The sequence below is a fragment of the Polypterus senegalus genome, chromosome 1 (assembly GCF_016835505.1).
Source record: "Polypterus senegalus isolate Bchr_013 chromosome 1, ASM1683550v1, whole genome shotgun sequence".
Lineage (NCBI taxonomy): Eukaryota > Metazoa > Chordata > Cladistia > Polypteriformes > Polypteridae > Polypterus > Polypterus senegalus.
Window position 1 is genome coordinate 294,045,912 of NC_053154.1, and position 26,054 is coordinate 294,071,965.

At 38.3% G+C, this 26,054-nt stretch overlaps 1 protein-coding gene across 1 annotated transcript in view; it reads right to left on the minus strand.

The window, feature by feature from the left end:
- Nucleotides 1–26,054, minus strand: part of sorcs3 (sortilin related VPS10 domain containing receptor 3) — a 1,218,933-nt gene that overhangs the window by 50,999 nt on the left and 1,141,880 nt on the right. Inside the window, exons 23-24 of the mRNA XM_039776558.1 lie at nucleotides 15,327–15,458; nucleotides 15,078–15,177 (exon numbers count right to left, since the gene is read on the minus strand). Coding sequence (XP_039632492.1) covers nucleotides 15,078–15,177; nucleotides 15,327–15,458 — 232 coding nt within the window. The remainder of the gene's footprint in view (nucleotides 1–15,077; nucleotides 15,178–15,326; nucleotides 15,459–26,054) is intronic.

Sequence of the window (26,054 nt, forward strand, 5' to 3'; positions counted from 1 at the left end):
TCTCCTCTCCCAGATGCCCCTCATGAACCTTGTGCAGCATCTCCTTGCGCATTGACACTGGGATGACAAACTTGTTCCCTTGAAGATGATGTCATCTACTACTGAAAGCTCCGCTCTGCATGACCAGTAATCTTGAATTTGCTTTGGACAGTCACTTTTCTTTCCTGGCCAGCCTTCTAATATGGTCTCTCTAAGTTGTGTCAATGTTCCATCCATATCGGTTGACTTTCTGATTTGTTCAGTTTTCTCTGAGGACACTGGAAGAGAGGTTACAATCATGTCGACATACGCTTGTATGTCCGCACCTTTCTCACTGGTAAGGCTCTCATGCCTGTCGACAGCCCGAGAAAGTGTATCAGCTGCAACATGAATTTTCCTGGTGTATAGATCATGTTGACGTCATATTTTTGGAGTCTGATGAGCATTCGTTGGATTCTCATAGGACAGTCATTTAAAGCCTTAGACATTATTGACACCAATGGCTTATGATCCGTTTCCACTTCAAAGGACTGGCCATAGACATACTGGTGGAACCTTTCACAGGCATACGTAGAAGCTAAAAGTTCCTTCTCGATTTGTGCATAGTTGGTTTCTGCACTCGTCAAGGCCCTTGATGCATAGGCTACCGGCTGCCAGCTCTCAGCATGTTGCTGCAAAAGCACAGCACCTAGGCCATATTGTGAGGCATCTGCTGAGATTCGTGTCCTCTTGTGCGGGTCATAGTATCGGGCACTGGCTCCTCTGTGATGATGCGCTTCAATTTTGAAAGCACATCTCCTGCTCGTGAGCCCACATCCATTCATTCTTTTGCTCGAGGAGACATCTGAGTGGAGCTGAATGCGTTGACAGCTGGGGAATGAATTTGGCCAGGTATGTGACCATTCCGAGGAATCTCCTGACTTCCTCTTTATTTTGAGGCCGTTCCATGTTGACTATTGCTGAAGTTTTTCTTGGGTCTGGCCTGACCCCATCCTCAGACAAAACATCTCCCACGAAAGTTAAGCTCTTGACTGCAAACTCACATTTCTCCTTGTTTAATTTTAGGTTCGACTGTCTTATTAGCTCCAGGACCTGCCTCAATCTTGCATCATGCTCCTGGCGGTCGGAACCCCACACAATTATGTCATCCATCATCGTCTCTACCCCGGTAGGTGTTCAAAAATCATGTGGATTGTTTTGTGGTATACTTCAGGTGCTGATAGAATACCATAAGGTAGACGGAGAAAACGATATCTGCCTTCTGGCGTATTGAAGGTACACAGTTTAGAACTTGCTTCATCAAGTTTCAATTGCCAGAATCCAGACGACGCATCAAGCTTACTGAACCACTTTGCTCCAGCGAACTGAGACATAATCTCTTCTCTAGTTGGTAGTTTAAAATGTTCACGTTTTATGGCCCTGTTGAGATCTCTTGGATCAAGACATATTCTCAAAGAGCCATTCTTCTTGAGCACAATGACTAGTGAACTCACCCAGTCTGTTGGTTCATCGATTTTCTTAATGACATCCAGCTTCTCCATGCGAGCTAATTCCTCTTTGAGCTTTTCTCGTAATGCAAATGGAACTTTTCTGCATGCGTGCACTACAGGAGTCACAGCGCCATCTGTATTTATTCTGTGTTCCCCAGGCAGACATCCGAGTCCTTTAAAAACATCCTTATACTCCTCCATAAATGAAGTTTCATCTGTTTTGCATTGTGATGTCACTACAAACACTCTCCTCAACAAGTCCAGTTTTTCACATGTGCTCAGTCCCAGAATTGGCTGAACGCTGTTTTCCACAATCAGCATTTGTGTCTTTAGCAGCTGTCCTTTATGTTTCAGTGTCACTAGGCAGATTCCTTTGACAGGGACATCCTCACCTGTGTATCCTGTTACTTTTATTTTTGTTGAATGTATTTTGTTTTTAACTTTGAGGGTTTCGTAGTCATTCATAGACAACAGGTTAACTTGTGCACCTGTATCTAATTTGAATGGAATTATTGTCTCATTTACTGTCAGTGGTACAATCCATTCAGCTTTTTCTGTCATGTTTGTTTGAACAGAATCTACAAAGAATTCCTCTGGCTGTTCTTCAACTGTGTGTACTTTTTTCTCTGTACCATCAGTTTTACAACACTTTGCAAAATGATTATTCTTCCCGCAACGATTACAAGTTTTTCCATATGCAGGACAAGATCTTGGTATATGTATCCCTCCACATCTACCACACCTGCTTTTTGTGATTTTCTCTCTCTGGTGTCTTTGTTTTGTAAGTTGTTTTTTGTGCTGCTCCTCACTTTTTACTGCGTGTACTGTAGCAGTATCCCTTTGCAGTTCTTTGGCTTGTGCGCGAGTTATTTCAGCAGCTCTACACATATTGACAGCTTTCTCTAATGTCAAAGCTGGTTCACGTAGCAGTCTTTCCCTGAGACCATTATCGGGAATCCCACAGACTATTCTGTCTCTCACTAGTGAATCTCTTAAATCTCCGAAGTCACAAGTCTTACTCAGTGTGTGCAGTTCAGCAAGATACTGGTCAAAAGCCATCCCTTGTCTCTGATCAGCGGAGAAAAATTTGTATCTCTCAAACGTGACATTCTTGCTTGGCACAAAGTATTCTTCAAACTTTGTCATGAGAGCAGTCAGTGTTAAATTTGCCTCGTCAAGTTGAAAACTATTATATATATCCAGTGCATCCTCACCTATTACGTGTAGAAAGATTGATGCTTTCAACTTCTCATCATCTCCACCCGCGCCACTGGCAGCAAGATAAATGTTGAATCTCTGCTTGAAACGTTTCCAGTTATCAGCAAGATTACCGACGAGCTGCATAGGCGATGGTGGATTTAACTTCTCCATGACGGGAAAACACTCAGAGTTCTCTTACTTTGTTTCAACGATGTCTTTTCGTCCTGCCTTCGAAAATATTTCAGTGCCGCTTTTTTTTTAGCACTCGGCTCGTGGGCTCGTTTCTGACGCTCCTCCCTCGGCCGCTCTCCGTGCAGGTATCGCTCACCGTGGGTCTCGTCTCACTGGCGTTTTACTCATCCACTCTCCGGTGTCCGCCAGTCCCTATTTCTGACACCATGTTATGTTATTAAAGCCACGGGACAACGACTTGTCTTTGAACCTCCACTTTATTAAGTGCGCACACACCTTCTTTTTACACTCCGTATCCCTGTGCACTACCCAGGACTGTCCGGTCCACAACAACACATTACCGGAACCTTTGTTGCTATAAGGCATAACATCACACTGTCCAATGGTATTGGTATGTTCCAAGTGACTAGCACCTCCTCAGTTTCGGTTATTTGTTCTGTTGTGGTCCCGATGCATCCGTGGCACTAGTACGTTGTATTTTTTTTGCATATTTTTCCAGTGCAGTAGTCTGACAACTTTATTGTGTTTTTGTGTGTCTAAGCTCTCAGCCATCATCAACCTTCTAAGCCAGGGGTGGCCAAATCCAATCCTATAAGGCCGTAATGGCTACAAGTTTTTGTTCCAGTCCAGCAAGTTAATTAGAAGCTAATCCTCACCAATAACAGATCTTATTTAATTTCATAGCTAGTTGATGTTTTAACTCTACCATGTCAGTTCATTCATAGATTTTTTCCTTTCTAATAAAACTTGTACTATCCATGTGATTTGAAGCCTAAAACAGATGAGTAATTTTTAGCTCTTTACTTTCTCTTCAGTTTCCATCTGAGTACTTAATTAAAACAAATAGTGAATGATGAATACACATGGATGGAAATGGAGACAAGTAAGATGTAGAACTGCTGGTTTCTTTGTCATTTGCATCTTACTGCTAAATAAGGAGCAGTTTAAACAATGAATACAGCTGTTTAAGACTAAAATAAGCAATTAAAGGTTCAAAATCTTAATAAGTGAGACAACTAAAATGAGTTAGAAAAATGTCACCTGTGGAATAAAGTGCTGCATCAGCAATGAATGATTTCTCATGAAGCAACTGGGTTGGAACAAAACAATCAAGCCACTGAGGCCCTCCAGTACTAGCATAGTTCAGCCCTGATTTAAATGGTCTGAGTCTTAAATAGCAAATAAATTAAATGAAGTTAATGAGTGGAAAAAAACTAGTCACCAATTAAGAAAATAGTGAAAATGAAAGCTTGTAGCCACTGTGTCTGTCCAGGATTGGAGTTGGCCATCCCCTTAGCCGTGTTTTATCTTCATCTATGTGGGACTAGAGCAGGAGGCCTGCATATTTTCCATTATACAGTAACTGTGGTCTTTCCAATTGCTCTTCTTCTTCTGTTGGTCAATCCTTTTCTTTTCTTGCACTGGTGTTGCTTGCGCACAAGGTGGGGGGCGTCTCTGTAATGCCCTCGTTTCTTTGAAATGTATGGCGAAGCTGAATAATTTTCTGTCTTTATAGTCATTCTGGTGTGTGTTCATATCAAAGTGTGTGTGAGTGTTTATTTATTTATTTACTTATGTACTGTCATAGATGTCTGGGGACCTTGCCCCATCGGGATGCCTGGAGATGAAAAGGACCGGGAGAGGGGCTATATCTCCCCTGGAATGCAAGAGGGCAACCTCCCCCGATTGTATGGGGGCCACAGAGCATGGAAGCTCAACCTTATGGGAGGACGTGGCCACCACCAGGGATGCTGCCAGAAGAGGAGCTTGATGCCTATGCACACCCGGAAGTACTGCCAGTTGTTAATTGGGGAACACCAGGAGTACTTCCGGGTGCGCTATAAAAGCGGCTGCCTCACTCCTTTCCAGGAGCCAGAGTCGGGTGGAAGAGGACAGAGCTTGCGTATGAGGAGTGGAGGAGGCAGAAGAGAGAGGGAAAAAGAGCACTGTTGCTGCTAATTGTGCACTGTGGGTTGTTGTGCTCAAAATAAATGTGTGTGTTTTGGATCATTTGGAGTCCATGTCTGTCTGTGTCCGGGTTCAAGGTTTACACTGCCTATTCGTGTATTTAAAAAGGTTCTGTAAAAAGTTAAATTTCCCCCTTGGGACAAATAAAGTACTAAGGCACCTGAAGAAATCACCTAAACACAAAAGGCCAGGACATGCAAGTATACCATCGTGGAGCTGGGATTTGAACCTTTAAAAGGTACCCCTATTACCATCATCTGCGGTGGGTTGGCACCCTGCCTGGGATTGGTTCCTGCCTTGTGCCCTTTGTTGGCTGGGATTGGCTCCAACAGATCCCCGTGACCCAGTGTTTGGATTCAGTGGGTTGGAAAATGGATGGTTGGATATTACCATCATTAAACCTGATTAAAAATCAATAACACAACTTGAAGAAGTGAAAATCTATCTATCTATCTATCTATCTATCTATCTATCTATCTATCTATCTATCTATCTATCTATCTATCTATCTATCACATATTGACTTTCATCCATCTATCTATCTATCCTCTTAGAATTAATAAATTTATCTAATCTAGTCTAGGAACAGGCAGGCTGAAAATAGCTGGATATATCCAAAAATGCTTTCAATTGAATTGATGGTCCTGTTTTTTTTTTTCAGAATTACAAATTTGAAATATTTGTGCAATATTTTTAATCATATTTCCAGCAAATATTTAAAGGGTTCTTTCCAGCAAAAAAAAAGGGAAATTGTATTTATTAAAATCATTAGGATTCTGATATTTTAGTGCTTTAATAAAGATTCATAATTTGTATACTGTCATGTGACTATGCCACAGAATTGTGCATAAACCAGACATACCACTCAGATTAGTCAAATTGTATTTAGAGTGGCTAAAAATGTATAAATCCATTAAAAACTCAATGTTAAAATTTTAACCTCACTGCATTATTTATTCTTACATTATTATTTACAGAAACAAATGCCCAGTGCCAATTATTGGAATTATTGGATACTGAAAATTTGCAAATTAACAATAATTAAACACTGGCCTGAAGTCTATTAGATAGCTAATAAAGCAGGATAAATATAGCAATGGCTGGAATAAAAATTGCAAATTTGTAGAATCACACTTTCATAAGGCATATGTACATGCAGTGCAAACTTTATTCTCCTGATACATGATACACAGGAATTCAGTTTTGCATATAATATGAGTGCTGGCAGCATAGAATTTTCAAATAAACCGTAAATATCATTTTAACATTTCCAATTATGTTTCATTTTGTTTGGTTATATACAGGTATTTGATATATTGGTACCAGTTCCAGCTAATTCTGTTAAAGTTGGACATTCTCTCCATTTACATAAATGCATTCTTGTTGCTTCATTTCTTTAATTTGTATGAAATGGTCATGTCAGATTTCAAGATTTATCAGTATGAGGAAATAAAATGAACGGTTCTTACCCAAAACTATTGCCCATATCCTTCATGTCTGTAAAAATGCAGTTCCTACTTGTCACTTTCACTTGCATATCATTCTAACCCCACTTTCTGTCCTTCCTATGCATTTCCCCAAGTTCTAATGTTGCTTTCTTCAGACACATTCACTCTGGTTCAATCCTACTGCCTTCTGCCAAACCGATCTACCCATCTATCAGTATTTATTTAATTGTTACAATGAAATTAAAGGTAATCAAGTGGTCTTTACCTGATTTCTTTTAAATAATGTCATACTTAAAACTATACATTTTAATTATCTTGTATATTAAAGAGGCAATCTATCATTTGTGTCTTCAAATAAAAACATCAATTCAGTGGTTATATTTATTTACAAAATAATTTAACAAAATACATCATAGTTGATATTTCTGTGTGTTTCCCACAGCAGTCAGGCGTTTTCTTTGGGATCACTAAAGGCGCTTGTGTGCATTACAGTCACATTAAAACTTCCAGAGAGATCGAATGAGCTACTGGTAAGCCACTTTGAGGATTTTAGATAAGTTATAGCATTTTTTGCAGCATTTCTCTGCTTTGGTATATTATTAAAATTAATTAAAGGCAGGTTGTCACTGCAATAATAATTTACCCTTTTCAAATGGCAATAAAACTGAAAATTAGTTTTTGGTTGAAAGAGAAAATATTGAATATTGGCACCGTAACCAAAACAGTGGTTGATTTTTGGCAGGTCAGATCCTCAAGATAAATTGAAAATACATTTTTTTTCTGAACAGGACAAGCAGAATTTCTAATTTAGGGATAATAAAATTTACCTTGAACATGACCTTGAACTAGAAGATTTCTCTCTAAGCAGCATGACATTTTGAATTTAGATGCACATCTCTAAGTAGAGCGCTGTCTTTTGTTCTTGAACAGATCTCTCAGATTAAGTGCTCCTTTCTAAATAACATATCATTTTCGATTTAGCTGCAACTTCTGTAAACAGAATGCATACTTTTGTGTTTGAATGTATCATTTGAAAACAGCACACTCTTTTAGAGAACTTTTTTTTCTTTTCAAAGTCCATGGTTTACTTTGGAGTAGACATACGTTTTTAAGGTTATTTTTTTGCATTCACTTCATTTGCAAGTGCTCTGCTTCACATAATATGGAATGTAAATGCAAATGTGAAGAAAAGATCAAATCTACTACTTTCAGTTAGCATCAGGAATTGCAGAAAATCTTCTGTTAACTTGATTCATGAATTACATTAAAATGTAGCACTTATACAATCGTAAATTTCTTTAGGTTTTAGATCTTCCTCTTAATCCATAATCATCCTCACACCTAACCATCTTTAAGAAAAGTTATGCAAGGAATTTGCTCTCCTGTACCTTTGCAAATTTAGACTCCACAATCAAAGTTTCTCATATTTCATGACGGTTATAATTTATACACATTTTTTGTCTTTCACCGTCACCTTTTTTTAACAGTAACACACCCTCTGTGTTGCATTTGCAAAATTCAGATTAGCTGGCTGCTCATTTATAAAGCAGTTTTTCCCAAAAGTGGAAAATGATATGCTAAAAATATTCCTGTGGAGTCAAGCTCATTCATATTCTTCTTAACAAACTCTTCTTTAAGCAAATTTTCATCATTGGTTTCACTTTACTGATTCTATTTACACTTTATTATGTATTGTGGGATTCTTATTTGGTAACACAATTGGTAATTTCCATAACTGCTGCTTTGTTCTGACTCCTTTCACTGCTATCTGAGTGTAAAGCTCTGAAGGTAAATACTTTTATAATTAAATCAAACTTTATTTTACGTAATCACACTTGATTGCTGACTATCCGTTTATGTTATTCAAAAGATGCCATAATAAAAGATTTGTAGGTTATTGAGGTATGTTTCCCAGCACTTCATTTATTTTCAACAATTAAGGCAATGTTACAGAATAAAAGTATTATTACAAGCTCACAATCTTTCCATTCCTCTTTTCTCAATCGCAGTTTAATTCAAATTTGTACAATAGTGGGATCCTGGAACTTATACCCACACCACTGGAGACAAGGCAGGAAGCAAATATAATAAAAAATATTGCAAACCAAAATGTTGTGTTATTTGGAAACCTTTCTACTTCCAAGCAGACATTACTGACCTGCTACGTAGCACAATGCCATTCTAACGGTTAAATGCATGTTAATTATGGCATTATAATAACTTGAAATCACCTGCAATCCTTTCCCCTCCTCTATAAAAGAGAATATTTATTTATTAAGATATCTGGTATCCTATCATGAAAAAGAAACATTAAATATAGTCCCTTTCATCTGATTATCTTTAAAAATTGCATATATTATGATTTTTTTTAGTGTGATTGATTTACTGGTACTACTAAGGAATAATAATTTATATACAAATACTTGATATACAAATAAGAAAAATAATGGGAAATCACATGAGATTACTGGACAGTATAAAGCTGGTTAATCTACAAAGCTGATGTCACATCCTTCCATCCATCCATCCATTATCCAAACCGCTATATCCTAACTACAGGGTCAAAGGGGTCTGCTGGAGCCAATCCCAGCCAACACTGGGCACAAGGCAGGAAACAAACCTTGGGCAGGGCACGCACACACACACTCACACACAGACACAATGAAAATTTCTAAAAGGGTTATAAAGAGAAGACTTCAGGAAGAGACCACCAAAGAGCAGGAGCAGTTTGGTTTTATGCCAAGGAAAGGAACAACTGATGCAGGTTTTGCATTGAGAGAGCATTGAGAAAGCATCAAGAAGTTAAAGGTTTACTTATGGTGTTTAATGATCTGGAGTAAGCCTCTGATAGAGTGCCACATAAAGAGGTCTAGAGGTACATAAGAGAGAAAAGAGTCCTAAAGATGTATGTGAGGATTGTCCCAGACATGTATGAGGGAGTGAGGACTCGTTAATGAAGATCCAGAAGTAGATCTACTCTAAGTCCTTACCTCTTTGATCAGGTTATGGATATGTTGAATCATGGGATAAAATCCTCCTGGCGCATGCTTTTTGCTGATGACACTGTGTTCTGTAGCACCAGAAAAGAGGAAGTGGAGAGGAAGAATGGAGAAGAGCTTTGGAAGATAGCAGGTTGAAGATAAATCGGAAGAAGACAGAATATATGAGGTTTAATGATGAGGATTTAGAAGTTAGCCTGCAGGGACATTTAAATATCTAAGATCAGTGTCATCTCAAGATGGAAAACTAGATGCAGGGATAGCCCATAGAGTGCAGTGTGGATGGAACAAATGGAAGGAGTTATCTGGAGTATTGTGTGATTGAAGAATTAAACCGAAGGTTACAGATAAGGTTTTTAAGAAAGTGTTGAGACCAGCAATGGTGTATGGAGATGAAATATGGGCAGTAAAGGGAGTACAGGAGAAGTTGTATGTGGCAGAAATAAGAATGTTGAGATGGATGTGTGGGGTTACACAATGAAAAAAATGAAACTATCAGAGGTACAATAAAAGTGGGAAAGATATCTAAGAAAGTACAGGAAAGTAGGCTGAAGTGGGCATGTGGTGAGGAGAGCCAATGAATATGTGGGCAAAAGAGGGACGGGAATAGAAATACAGGGAAGAGAAATTGAGCCAATGCGGAGGTGGATAGATGAAGTAAAAGAAGATCTACAGGAAAAGGGCTTGACTGGCAAGGAGGTGCAGAACTGAGCTGTTTGGAGAAGGTTATTCCCGTCTGCAACTCTGCAATAAATCAACTGCACAACTGTCTTTTTGAACTAAGATCCTGGATGGCTAATAATTTTCTTGATGTGAATATTATAGTGGGTCCATCAGCTAAAGCCCATATTGGCTTGGACTTCTCGGCTCTTTCTCTGTCTTTTGCAAACTTCAAGTCCGCAATCTTGGTGTTATTTTTGACAGTAACCTCTCTTTTGAGAAACAGATTAATTCTGTAGTCAAGAGTTGCTTTTTCCAGCTTCATCTTTTAGGTAAGATCAAGCCGTTTTTATCTTCTAGGGATCTTGAGAAAACTACTCATGCTTTTATCTTTTCTTGCTTTGATTACCGCAACTCGTTGTATTCTGGGATTAGCAAATCCCTGATACGCAGGTTACAGTTGGTCCAGAATGCTGCCGCTCACTTTCTGGTTGGGGCAAGAAAGTCTGATTCTGTTTCTTCAATATTAGCTTCTTTACACTGGCTGCCTGTCAGTTTTCGAATTGATTTTAAAATCTTGTTGCTAGTTTTTAAATCTTTACATGGGCTTGCTCCTGCCTATTTATCTGAATTGTGTGCTTTACACCAGCCATCTAGAGTGCGTGGATCTTCTGGTCAGTTGTCTCTTGTTGTCCCTCGTACCAAGTGTAAAACTAAGGGGGACAGGGCTTTTGCAGCTGCTGCTCCTCGCCTGTGGAACTCTTTACTTCATTACATAAAGGAGTCGTCTGCAATTGAACTGTTCAAAACGAGATTAAAGACTCATTTCTATTCACTTGCTGATGGTTTCCTCATTGTGATTATGTAACATTATTTCTATTTATTTTTTATTTTATTTATGTTCATATATTTTATTTCTATTTATGTTATTTATGTTAATTGTATGTTTTTTTCTTCTTTTATTGTAAAGCACTGTAGACCACAGCATTCCTATTTTGTTTTATAAATAAATTGACATTGACATTGACATCAACCCCACATAGAATTTGGAAAAGAGGAAGAAGTAGAAGAATCCTGTCTATAAAAATCTAAAGGTAGTGTCTGTCTGTCATGCACTTACTGGTGAACCACTAGGCCCACAACCTTGATCTTGGTCTCATGAGGGGCAGGTGACAACTCACGGTGTGCATGTGCTCAAAAGTTTGGTCCAATTGACATGTCACAATGTGGGTGCACAGCCTATATGTTCACATTGCCCTGAAGGACAGTTTTACCAATTCACAGTTCTCAAAATGTCAGAAAAGGAAAGAGCCCTACTGTGACCTGAAAATGCAAAGAAAAGAAGAAGGCGTAACTGAATGTATGGATGGTTGAGGTGTGGATAATATTGGTCTGTCTATTTTACAGAGAAATTTAGAAGCACTTAGTCCATGTAATTTACTGTTGTGTGTGTTTATTTTGGGTTCTTCCACTAAAGGTCTTCTAAAATGTTTTTGTCATTGGCCATTTGGTTGTATGAATGTTGTTTTATGATGTTTACATTTATGAAATCTAAAATGGGAAAATGAGCATGATAACAGCAATACCCAATGTACAATATACTGCAATCAATGCACAGTTACATTTTATAGTGACATCAGAAAATCTGCTTGTGAGACTGCACACACAACAATATAACTGACTGAAATTTCTGACATGACAAAAATTCTTCCAATTGTATGACAGCCCAATCATAAAACAAATTGGGCATAGCAACCTCTCTCATAGTGCACCTGAAATGAAAGCTGATTAAGATGAAATTCACCCTGACTGAGAAAAACAGTCAGCAAATGAAGATCAGGACTAAAATTGGATGTATGCCTGACATTAATTGAAAGCTTTTGATGTTATATGCACTGGTGAAGCAAACAATCTGGCTAGCAGCAAAGTTATCAGGGTTTGTTTCTTTCTTATGGCAGAGCCAAACAGATGGAGAAAGTGATATGGCAGAAAGAAGAAGAGCAGCAACTGCTGAGCATGAAGCAAATTACAAAAGAAGACTATGTGATAGGAGAAATAAGAATGACAACTCCAGCATCAAGTTTTGTATCAAATACCTGGAGCTGGCACTCGTAAAGTACTGGGGTTGGAACCTCGATCTTGGGAGTGCCAGAAGTCTGTATGTTTCCCAGTATTTATTATACTTCATGTTCAGCCCTTCATTACCTTAAATGGTAAGTATAATAAATTGATTGTCTTTAATAAGATAAATGGTCTGGTCATAGTGGATTGCAAAATTACAGTTCAATTGTGATGTTAATATGACTGTGTGCTGAGAAGCATTTTGAGCTAGTTGTCAACAGGAAATGATGTACAGCGTATACCTATACTGTAATTGAAGTTTCTGATTCTGTTCTCATTCCTTGGTTCTTATTTTACTGAAATAGACTATTCTCATTTTGACGTTTTCCTACCTTGGGTCTTCTTTTTCTTTTACATGGTAGTCTTAATAGCATGCTACTCTTATGATACCAGATACACAGATGGTTTAGAAATATCCTAAGGCTTAGTTTGGTACTGTTCAGAGTTGTTTGACCAAATAACATGCTCTAGTGTTACTGAAGAAAAGTTTGCATTGGAAAATTTCATTGGCAGGAAATGAGATGAAATGACTAATCTACAGCTGGTTTCTCACTTTCATAGTCGTTCTCCTATCAAGTTATGTGTACAATGTTTGGTATTGATATCCTTCAATAAACTCTCAAGCCTTTTATACTTCAGCCAAGAAAATTCAAAACACTTTATGCTAAAGAGAACAGCCATATGTCCATCTTATTCTGCAAAACATATGAATGGACAATATATTAATATACTCTAAGGTGGATGCATGTTTAATTGTGCATTTGACTAAAAACAATATACATACAATAGCATGCAGTGATAACGTTTTGACTTTAACCCTTCTTTAAACATATTTCTACATGCACTCAGAAGAATCCAATTTATCAAATGGAGTTTCAGAATAAATGAAAGAATAAGCAAACGCATTATGTTTTTAATATTACAGTCAATAATGACATGAAGAGCAAAACCTGTGTTAATAATCATACGGTGGTAGGAATAAACTAATGTTGTTTAAGTAACTACCCTGCTATGGGAAGGGAAGGTCCCCTGGGAAATCAAGAAAAGTTGCTTGATGCAGTAGCAAATATTTGGTGTTCAGCAAAATAACCCGTGGTAATCAGAGGGGTTCAATTAGTGCTCCGGTGTTAGCTGAACATAAAACTTTATTCTGGCACAATACAATATACTGTTAAACAGATAATATGCTATCAGTTAAGATATGCAGATCTTAAGTATCCTTAACACACAAATACACAATCTACAAGGAAAGGCCATGCCTCCTTATACTTCTAACCAGAATTACCCTGAAAGGCCACTTTGGTGACATATGCAGTGCACACTTCTGTGCTACAGAGCAGAAGCGGCCAACTCATGTACTCCAACGTTGCTGATACTAGCTTCAATAGAAACAAACATTTGTATTAATTTTCATATGGGGTATTTTCATCGTTCTGATAGATTTTTTAAAAGTAAATCTAGAAGCTATGAACATAAAACTTTGTTTTCATTTCTCGATCTCAAAGAGGAGTTAGACTAGATGAAACGTCACTAGCTAAAATGATTTTAATTATGTAGATTAAGGTGCGTGCCATGAAAAACCATGCTACAGAACAGCAAATAGGGAAGCGTGCCATTTCAAAAGTAAAGTAACTTAAATGAAAGAAATGATTTAACAATTACCTTCTTGAAAATTTGTATTTGAGCATATTTTTATACAGTCATATGAAAAAGTTTGGGAACCCCTCTTAATTCTTTGGATTTTTGTTTATCATTGGCTGAGTTTTCTAAAGTAGCAACTTCCTTTTAATATATAGGGTGGTCCAGATCGAATTAATCAATTTTCATTACGCTATAACAACATGCAACGCAGGATGTTGGAGGAATTTGGACCGCCTGCAGTGCATAGGAACACAATCTCCCAAATCAACGAAATGTTTGACCGGACTGGTAGTGCCAATCACCGAAATTGTATTGTTTTCCTGCATTGCATTAAGAGTTGCATAATTAGATCTAAACCACCCTGTATAACATGCCTTATGGAAACAGTAGTATTTCAGCAGTGACATTAAGTTTACTGGATTAACAGAAAATATGCAATATGCATCATAACAAAATTAGACAGGTGCATAAATTTGGGCACCCCAACAGAGATATTACATCAGTACTTAGTTGAGCCTCCTTTTGCAAATATAACAGCCTCTAGACGCCTCCTATAGCCTTTGATGAGTGTCTGGATTCTGGATGGAGGTATTTTTGACCATTCTTCCATAAAGAAATCTCTCCAGTTCAGTTAAATTTGATGTCTGCCGAGCATGGACAGCCTGCTTCAAATCATCCCATAGATGTTTTTTGCTTAAACTGAGATGGCTCGTCTCTTTTAATCTTTCCTCTAATTCATCCCCTGTGCCCTGGAATTAGCCTAGTTGCTCTTATGTACATCTTCCACCATTCATACCACAGCTGTCTTTAAAGAGCCATATAAAGGGGATATTGTGATGCATAATCTTTAAGCATCATGGTCTATATTCCCTCCATTGATAAGCGAACCTCTCTAACATTTTATCTTATTGGTAAACATTTTGGCACTGAGGGTTTTTTACATTATGATTAAATGTTCTGATGCAGCTTAATAAGTTCAAGTTATATATTGAAAGGAACATAAGAATAGCTACAGATAAAATTATTTGTAAGGAGCATGGTGGAGCTGAGGGTAAGACCATGCTTAAGCAACATTTGAAGATATTGCTGTCAAAGGCACAGAATCCACAATATATGCATGCGGTCTATTGAAATTAGTGTGAATCTACTCAATTGGTATCTTGCATGTAAGTTATTTGTAGTATTCATTATGAAGCCACATTCTGTGAAGAGTACTGATAAAACTCAAGATTGATTGAACGGTCATCTAGTTCCTTAGAAACAACTGAGGTGTCCAATAATAAATGTAATCAAATTATTTTCTATAACAGAAAACCGAAACCTTAGTCATTTGCAATGTATTACTTTAATGACTTCAAGACCAAAAGACAAAAGCTTACCTAATGTCAACTGTGTTATATAAACAATTACTCGAACCCCAGGCTTCAGTTCAAACTCCACTAAATTTTGGTTAAGAGCGCTGATCAGAATTTCAGAAATCTGTTTGTAAAAATAAGAGAAAAGCATTAGTTTATAGCAGACCTGAGCACGCAGAAACTACTAGAAAATGAAATACAACAGTACTTTTCAGATTAAGACACCAGACATTCACAGGGCAGGCGGTGAGAAGGCTTTCTTTGGCTTCTTACCTGGTCCAAGTCTGATTCAATTTTCTTCCTCCCTTCAGTCATGTTTTTTTGTGGTAAAAGAAACAGTTCAGCAGCAGTGGGCACACCAGGGAAAACAGCAACCAGTAGCCGCTCTTCGGGAAATTCTGACACCTGAAAAACATTTAAAAAAAAACGTTTACTTCTTTTTGAGGAAGTATACAGTATATTCAAGGATGGCATGGTGGAATAGTGGGTTGTGCTGCTCCTCACAGGTCTTGGGTTGTTGTTTATGTGAAGTTCACTTGTTCTTCTCGAGTCTGTGTGGGCTTTCCTCCAGTTACTCTAGCTTTCCTCCCACATTCCCAGAAATGTGCAGGTCAGCTCAACTGGTGTTACTAAACTGACCTGTTATCGATTATGTGCATGAGTAGGCGCTGTCCAGACTGCTGTCTGTCATATGCCTAGTGCTGTAATCCAGAATTAAATTAAGGAAGTGTAAGAAGGTTAAAAAGAATGTTAAGCATGTGTAAGAACTGGTTAAAATTTAATAACAACAAACCATGTTTCACAGAAAAACTAAGGCAGCTTTGTAAATTTAGTGCAGGCAAATTTAAAATCACAGAAGTATAACTTAAAGATAAGTTGAGAAGCACAGACATGTGAGAAAGTAGAGCTGCTGACCCTCCACAAAAAGAAGAGCCAGCTGAGGTGGTTCAGGAATCTGACGCCTCCCTGCTACGGGCACAACCAGCTGGAAGGAGACCCAGGAGAAGACCTAGGGCATGCTGGGAGGATTATATGTCCAAGATGGACTGGGAATACTTTGAGATCCCCACAGTTTAAGTTGCCAAGTGTGTGCTTAGACTGTTGTTCCCACAACTTTGTTTTGGATAAGCTGTGGAAAATCAAAGAATGAATGAAGAAGTACAATGTCCATAGCTTATCACTTCAGAGCAAAACTTTCTGCCATTGTTGAAAACTTTAACACTAAGCAGCAGAGTCAAGCCATGAATGTATAACTTATATCCAAGAATGTCACAAAACCTAAAGCATGAACTCTTACTATTTATTGCAAAGTGGATCACATCAGATGGAAGACTTCGAAAAAAAAATTGAGATACTGGGGCAAAAAATGATTCAGTGAGATCTGATAATTCTTACCTCCATATGGGACAATTGTGTCACATATCAAGGATTTATATGAAAAACACGAGCCATCACAGTTTACTGTAAGTAGCTAAGAAGTTGTCAGTGTGATATTCAGGGCTCTACTGGGTATTGCTGAACTACTTTGGTAAAACAATATCACCTGCTTGGCATCACTGCCAGACACACACCTACAACAGTGGCCAGCTACATAGTCATAAGCCAGGTACCATCATTCATCAATGTTTTGCACCCCTTACCCTGGTACATCTCCTGGTGTTGGAGATGTGGAATGGATGTCATCATGCCATCCCTGCAGCTGGCCTTTGAATGAGATTTTAACAGTCCAGCTCCTGTTGTTCCTCTTTAGCCACAACCAAAAGCTCCCCTTCTTTTAGTCTTTCAGCAGTTCTTTCTTTTCCTGCTCTCTGTCTCTAAATTCTGTCATAAACTGAGATGAGCCATTGCAATGAGAACACTTACACTATTGATATAGTGTCATTGTTTAAAGTGCTTTTATTTTCACTCCATCCATTTCGGGTTCAAAACCCTTAAGTGCAAATTGTGCATCTCCAGTCTGTAAATAAAGTGTGGGCTAACAAACAAAAAATAATTAAAATCCACTAGGGAAACCAGGTCTCCTGTGGCTATCATTACTCCTTTCACTGTGGCTGTCTCCCCAGCTCACCCCCATGGTTGAGATGCTGAAAGCTGTGGTCGGTTTTTCTCAACTCCCATCCCTTCCTCCTCGACTGGCATCTACCTGGACTCACTGAGCCAGACCTCTGTCATCCTTCACAAATTTCCAGTGCTTTCTAGATCCCTGAGAGGCTGGATTATCTTAAAACTTACACCACCAGGGACATCTCTTTATCACAGAACAGATCAATACATGTCTTTAAGCTATAACAAGACTGTATTTTCAAAGCACCACTAAGCAAAAAAAAATCAAAGATTACAAAGTAAAATGTATGTGTTACATATGTACATTATTTTATATTTATTTAAATGAGAGAGCTATACTTTATGCAAAATGTATATCAATTGACTAGTGCTGTACTGAGTCTGAGTCAGCTTCAAAATTTCAAATACTTAATGGAGTGTGCTTGGTATGGTCACTTAGAAGGCAGCTTTCTCTTACTTTTCCAATTCTGTGGAAGCTTGCAGATTGAATCTTGGCTGTTTTGGTAGTAGTTTGGAAGCAGTATTTTCCCTGCATTCTTTATGTTCTTTTATTTTAATTTAAGGATAGCATGTATGTTAATGTGTAAGCCTGCCGAGCTACTGATCAATAAAATATTTGATGCAAGCACACAGGAGAATTGTGTTCATATGGCAAGTACTATGTCAAAAGCAGCTAATCCTCTTTTTTGAACTTGTAATCTGCCAATATCTAAAAAAATACCGCATGATAAAGAAAAAAAATATTGATTTATTGGTAATGGAAACATAGGGCAGCGAGATAAGACTCTGCTCTCATCACACATTATAAATGATTCATGGATTTATCATTAACTTGAAACAACACTTTTTTTCTGCCATTAGCAGTACTTCTTTAAACATCAAATAACTGAATCACACTTTGTAGTTCATTTTGAACCAAAGGATTTCCAACAACAGAGAAATATCAATAGGCTGCATTTTCACTTCATTTAAACTCCATTAGGTACATCTTGGATGAGAAATAACGGAGCCTTTAACACCACTGAAGATGACCTCAAAATGGCACATTAAGATTTACATTGATAAAGAAGACTGAAATAACACATTAAGGAGAAAGTAAACGGTCGCAAAACTGATTTTCTGAATCATTCAAGATTTGCTTAGATTCTTGATTAGTTTCACAATATCTCTTTAATATTGATACAGAGATCAAGCTGAATCTATAAAATGGATATTACTAAGAAAACAAAGCGCTTCCTTATGTGTCCTCATTTTTTGGAAGTGCTTGTTGCATAAATTCTAATAGTCAGACATGCCCTGAAAATGTTTTGGTATGTTATACTAAAGAAATTATGTTATACTAAAATAATTTAAATTTATTTTAGCCTCATCAAGCAACATTCAATACCCCAGAATGACAAAGTGAAAACAGGATTTTAGGAATTTTTGCAAATTTATTCAAAATAAAAAAACTGAAATATCTCATTGACACAAGTATTCAGACCCTCTTCTCTGACACTTAAAATCTGGCTCAGGTGTATCCCATTCTATTGATCATGGCTGGGATGTTTCTTTACACTGTTTAGAGTTCATCTGTCAAGTCAAGTTAAGAGCATGCACTGGTACAGCACGTTGCCGCACCCACCACATGACGAAACAGCTCGGGAGCCCGGTTGGCAACCCCCCAAGCAGACAAGCGGTCCAGTCCCACACTCCGGAAATGACCCTCTATCAGCCTTGTCCTGGTCCAGCCACTCGGGTCCCCAAAAAAGAGGATCCTATGAGCTGGATCACCCACGGGGAATCGCACCACATGGCCGTAGTGCTGTAATTGATGATCCCTCACAATGCAGGTAATGTGCCTCATTCTGGACTTTATGAGCAACTGCTCGTTTGACAAAAAGTCAAAGCAATGGTACCCAAAGATTTTCCGGAGAGACACAGTATGAAAGAAGTCCAGTCTTCGTCTCAGGTCACTGGATAGCATCCATGTCTCACAACCATATAGCAAAACAGGAAGCACCAGGTCTCTAAAGATATCAGGAGCTCAACACACTCCTTTCCAGCCACCTCATGACCCCACATACTCTCCCAATCCGTCTACTGACTTCATAGGAAGAGTCACCAGAGACATGAATGTAACTGCCAATTTAAGTAAACCTCTCGACAAGGTCGACACTCTCTTCACAGACAAACACACTGCTGATGGCTGTGCCTAAGAGGTTATTACAGGTATGGATCCTGGTTTTTATCCAGGACACTCGCAAGTCCAGACACTCAGATGCCTCACTCAGTCACTCGAGAGCCCCAATCAGAGCCTCCTTTGACTCCACGAAGATCAAAGCATCATCAGCAAAGTCAAGATCAGTGAATCTTTCTTCACCAACAGATGCCCCACAGTTCATCTGTGGCCACTTCAATTGATTGGACATGATTAGGAAAGGCACACACCTATCTATAGAAGGTCCCACTGTTGACAATGTGTATTATAGCAAAAATCAAGCCATGATTTGAAAGAATTGCCTGTAAAACTTAGAGATCTGAGGCACAGATGTGGAGAAGGCAACAAAATAACTTCTGCAGCATTGAAACTTCCCAAGAGTACAGTGGTCTCCATAAATCAAAAATGGAAGAAATTTGGGACAACCACGACTCTTCCTAGAGTTGTCTGCCTGGCCAAACTGAGAAAATGGAGGGAAGGGAGATCGCAAGAAAGGTGACAAAGAACCTGATGGTCACTCTGGCTGAGCTCCAGAGAACCTATGTGTAGATGAAATAAAACTTCTGGTAGGACAACTATCACTGAAATTCTGGGCTTTATGGCAGAGTGGCCAGACAACACATGAGAATCTGCTTGGAGTCTGTAAAAAAGCACCTAAAATAATATCAGACTATGAGAAACAAGATTCTCTGGTCTGGTGAAACCAATATTGAACTATTTGGCTTAATTGTTATGTCTTGAGGAAACCAATCACTGCTCGCCACCACTGCAATACCATTCCAATGGTGGTGGCATTATTCTGTGGGGTTGCTTTCCAGTGACAGGGACTGGGAGGATAGCCAAGTTGAAGGAAAGCTGAATGGAGCAAAGAAAAGATATCCTTAATGAAAACCTGCTCCAGAGCATTCTGGACCTCAGACTGATCAGAAGGATCACCATTGAAGAGGACCATAACCCTAAGCATTAAGAAAACATAGCAGTGGCTAATTGTCATCTCCGTTAGTGTTCTTTAATGGCCCAGCCAGAGCCCAGACTTTCAGTTGAACATCTCTGGAGAAACCAGAAAAGAGTGATAGTCTCCATCCAACCTGACAGAGTTTACAAGTATCTGCAGTTAAGAATGACAGAAAATCCCCACTTCTAGGTATACAAAGCTTGTGTTAACATACCCAAGAACACTCCAGGCTGTAACTGCTGTCAAAGGGGCTTCAACAAAGTACTGAGTAAACGGTCTGAATACTTGTGTTAATGTGATATGTCAGTGTTTTCTTTTATTTGTGATAAATTTGCAAAAAATTCTAAACTTTTGATTTCTCTTTGCCATTCTGGGGTACTTTGTGCTAACTGATGAATAAATAAATAAATGATAAATGATTTTATCACAAAGCTAAAAAGTGAAGTTGTTTGAATACTTTCTGAAGGCACTACATATTTGGAAGAAAACAAACCACAGGGACCAAGTTACCTTATAACGGAACAGTGCTTCTTGGTAAAAATAAAACAAAAGAAAAATCTGAACAAAATTATTCAATGATGATAATGTGAGAAAGGGCAGCACTGCAGGGCAACAGCTAGGTCCTCTGCTTCAGAGATTCAATGCCCTGGGTTTGAACACTGGGCCAAGTCATTGACTGTGTGAAGTCTGCACATTCTCACTTTGTCTGTAGTTATTATTGGGTGCTCAGATTTTTCTCATACATCCACAAAGATACGCAGGTCAGGTTCATTTGAGACTCCAAATTGGTGGGGCAAGAGTGTGAGTGATTATGAGCAAGGTAGGATGGCGCAGATGATGCTGTTAGGATAGACTTCTACCACTAGCAACCCTGAATAAGATTAAATTAATGCTCCACCCCAAAATAATATATTTTTATATGTTACTTACCCCATGTTTTTAATTATGTTAATCTCCTGTTTTTTAATGGAGATAGAAAATATTCCGATCAGAATGGAGGAAAACCCACACAGACATGGGGAGAATGTACTAACTCTACACAGACAGTGACTAGTCCAGAAGTTGGAACTGGAACTCTGGAGCTGTGATGCAAAAATGCTAAACATTATGGCACTCTGAAAGATTTTTGTGATTTCAAAATGTAATAGTGAGGGCTGACTCATGACACACGCCCTGTATTTTGCACTAATTTTCTGACCAAATGGGCATTTCATTCATTTTGTCAAGAGTGCTGTCTTCAATTCAGACCCATCAGAATGTGTTTCCTCTGTGTCACTGCTCTGATTTCAAAGAATTTACTTACAAAATGCTAGCAAATAATGCATACATTTTGCTTGTTATGAGCATGGGAATGGATGACTTGATGTGTGGATCATGTGACACAGGTAATGAGATTTTTTTAATTGACATATTTATATTGTTTGCTGTGGACCAGCGTTGGTCTCCACAGACACCTTCTCTGAGAAAAAATGTAATTTCTTTTACCCAACTACAACTACAAACTACATATGAAATAAAGCATATCATTTTTGGGTTGAATATTCCTTTATGTGAATTTGTGAATTGAAGAATGAATAATATGAAGAAGAAACAGCTGTTATCAAGATAAAAATGAGACATTTTGCAAAGTTACAGCTATAACACAAATAGATTTGTGTTCATAGTGCAGCCTGAGGGGAATACTTTTGAAAGTCTTTTCAAACCTTTCCATTGGAAGGGAGACGCATATTCCATAATGAAGTTCCACCATTGCACTTCTCTAAAGTAGTCTCCTCACCAATGAGCATGCTCCTTAGAGCTCACTGCCATACTGGAGCTCTACTCAACGTTAGACCTTTACTTGCAGCATGTCATGGCTTATTAGAACATTAGAATATTAGAAAAAGTATAATGAGAACAGCTGATTCAACCTTACAAACTTGCTCATCCTAAATTGTTCAAAATAACATCAAGTCAAGATTTTAATATGACTAAAGTCCTGCTCTCCACCACAGTGCTTGGTAATTTATTCTTGGCTCTTTACAGGAAAAAAAAATCCTTCTAATATTTGTATAAAATCTACCCTTAACAAGATTCATACCATTCCCCATACTGTAAAGCAGAATTTATTTTAACGTAGCAGCTAGAATCCACTGTACTACAAAGTATTTCCTTTTAGAATTTTAAATAATTCAGTCGTGTTCCCTCTTATTTTCTGTTTGATCAAGATGGAAAGGTTCAAATTCTCTAATCTGTTGTCAAAACCAAAACCTCTCAGTTCTGGGATCAGCCTAGTCGCTCTTCTATGAACTTTCTCTAGTGCTGCTATGTCTTTTTTGCAATATGGATACGAAAACACAGTACTCAAGGTGAGGACTCACTAGTCTGTTATATAATTTAAGTGTAACATTCCTTGTCTTATACTCTACACAACGTGAGATATGACATATTATTAGCTTTCTTGATTGCTTCAGTACACTGCCTGGATATAGACAGTGATGAGTCAACTATGACCCCTATTATCCCTGATGGAGGATCACAGGAATCATGGGAAAGAGGGGTCCTTTCATCGGAGCAACGTTTCAGCCGTGGCATGGCCAAATGGGGAGGCAGCTAGATGGATGAGGTCTCCAGGACTCTTAAAATATCCAAACCTAATTATGTCATATCATCTACTGTTAAACCGAACTTCTAAAATTTTTATTATTATGCTGTCTTAAGGAATTGTTCTGTTCTGTATATTGTATTGTATTGACCCCCTACCTTTGACACCCACTGCACGCCCAACCTACCTGGAAAGGGGTCTCTCTCTGAACTGCCTTTCCCAAGGTTTCTTCCATTTTTCCCTACAAGGTTTTTATTGGGAGTTTTTCCTTGTCTTCTCAGAGAGTCAAGGCTGGGGGGCTGTCAAAAGGCAGGGCCTGTTAAAGCCCATTGAGGCACTTCCTGTGTGATTTTGGGCTATACAAAAATAAACTGTATTGTATTGTATTGTATTGTATTTTCTTCTCATGAGGTGAACTTCAAGGTTCAGACCTCTGATTATGTTTGGATGTTGGAATGAAAAACAAATGAGAGATGCTTTGAGGCTTGATTCAGCTGTAAGGTGAGACTCATTACTTTAAAAATACCTTTATGTACTGTATTTAGTCACTAAAGCCGTTGTTCCATTCACTTACTGTACATGCTGCATTCCATTTGAATTGGGAAGTAAGAATTTCCAAATTCTTAGTGTAAATTTTTAACTGGAACGCCCCCACAAGTCAGTTTTCCTTCTCAGTAATTTGGGCCTAGTCTGTCAATTTTCTCTGACTTCCGATTATGACTTCAGTCCAAAATGGCAACATTCACCATGAACTTTAGTGAAAGCTGTAGTACTATACTGTTTATCCGCACTTCTGTCTATTTGTGTCTCATTAAATTACTTGTACACATAGTACTGTCCAACTTCCATCTGTGGACATTTTACTACAGTGTTTGGAAAAAAAAACACCATAAAATACCATTTAATGCATTGTTATCAACCTTTATTATAAAAAAGCAAGCACAACAAAAGATTTTCTTGGAGGTGTTCATATTGGTTTTCCAAATGTTTTACTGGAATGCAGTCAACTTGGGTATGATGTCATTCCCAACTCCGACATTTGACTTTCGAGGTAAATGGAACACAGCATTTCTCAACCTGCTAATTCAAGTGTGCTGTCACAGGGAGCAGGGGTCTACCCTAGTAACATCTGAAGTAAAGCAGGAGCCAACCTTGGATAGGGTGCCAGCAATGAGCACAACCAAACTCATTTATAATAGGCCATTTTACATTCACCAATCAAATCTGAATATCTTTGAAATGTAAGGGAAACTCTGAAATATCTGGAGGAAAAACCCACATAGACATCAGGGAAATGTGAAGACTCTGCACAGACAGTGTCTAGGTTGGGATTTGAACTTGGAACATTGGAGCTGTGATGGAAAAAAACACTAAACACTGTGACACTCGGAAAGATTTTTGTATTTCAAAATGTAATACTGACGGCTGAATCATGACACATGCCACACAATAATTACATTTATATAGCGCATTTCTAACCTACTCAGAGAGCTATACATAGGCAATGGGGAGTCACTTCAACCACCACCAATGTGTAACACCCATCTAGATAATGTGACGGTACCATTTTTGTAACAGTACACAACAGTACACTGACCTCTCATTAGAAATTAGGGAAAACAGGGAAGGATTAGAGGGTTAGAATGTGTGAGGCCACAATGGGCAAGTTAGCCAGGGCACTAGGGACCCTGGAATCTCCTGGGGAACTTTTAAGACTACAGAAAGTGAAGACTTCGGTTTAACATATCATCTAAAGGAAAGCATCATTGTTTCAGCACAATGTTTCCATGTATGCATTAGGATCCACACACAGACCATAGAGGGTAAGTGCTCCCTGATGGCCTCACCAACACTTCCCTAAGCAACAATCCAATCTTTCCTCGATGGTCTCCCATCACAGTACTGGCCATGCTCAAACATGCTAAGCTTCAGGTGGATTACCTGTTCTGAAATGTAGGTGGTATTTGATGTGCCAGTACAGCAAATGGGAAGAAGGGCATAGTGGATGTCTTTCTCTTCTTCAACTTTTAAGGAGCAGATTATGGTTGTTTTGTGATATCCTTCAGCGTGATGTGGCAGTGTTTCATGTGCATATGACTTGTGCCCATCATTTAATTTTTAATGGACCCTACACCATAACATGATTGCCACTCGGCATGTAATACCACCCATTAAGATTCTGCTAAATTCTAATACTGCTTGATAACTGTTATATCCTGTAAATTTTATTTATTTTCTCATAACTTTGTGCTGCACTGTATTATTGCCCAAACTGTACATATGCAGACGCAAGGAGCAAAAAGGGTGCAATCTGTCAAAAGGAGGATGAAGTTGTATGATATTCATATAATGCGAATAACATACTTGTTGCCAAAGACTGAAAAGACCTTGTCACTCTCATTGTCAATGCCATCAGGTGCAACAGGAAACCTTTATTCTTTTATTTGGCAATGCCTGGGAGCCCATTAAGTAGAGCATTAACCAAATTCTTCAAAGTTAACAAGACAGAAAGCTTAACATTTCACCGTTCCAGTTCAAAGCCCTTGGGCTCAATGATTGAGCTGCAATGTTTATTTCACAAATTGCTCTTTACTGCATCAGCAATTAAAATATAAATCATTTGCTGGACATGCCAGCGTGTGAGGCTGAAGCACACAATGTTAAACTGCCAGGACTGGGAATAAACTGTTTTACCAAATGACAAATGCACTTGATGCTGACTACTTCACACTGCATTATGAATCATTAAGTGCAAAAGTAAACTGCAGCTACTACTTGGAACAATTAACTAATTACTATATAATATTTATTCTTTTAGAGGAAATTTCTTCAGTTTTATTATTTTATGTTTACTTCTCCTTGTCTCCATTTTGCTTATGTTTTGTTTGACAAGGTGGGTAGCACTGCAGGCATAGCTCTTATGTCTGTTAAACAGCAGCACACCACAGAACATAAGCTCTTATTATGTACCATTTTTTTCATTTTTAATCAGATCTACAGCATTGATTCATTTCTTGTTAAAGGAATACATAGCTAAAGGGGTTTGTCATAGTATGCACAATGAAAAGTGCTGCACAGGACTGATTCGTTGACAAAATAAATCTTCAGTTGTGTGCAAAGATTCAACCATTCTCTAAATAGAAATCAGTTTGATGTAACTAATGCCATGCTTTAAACGAATGTTTTAAATTTTTTGAT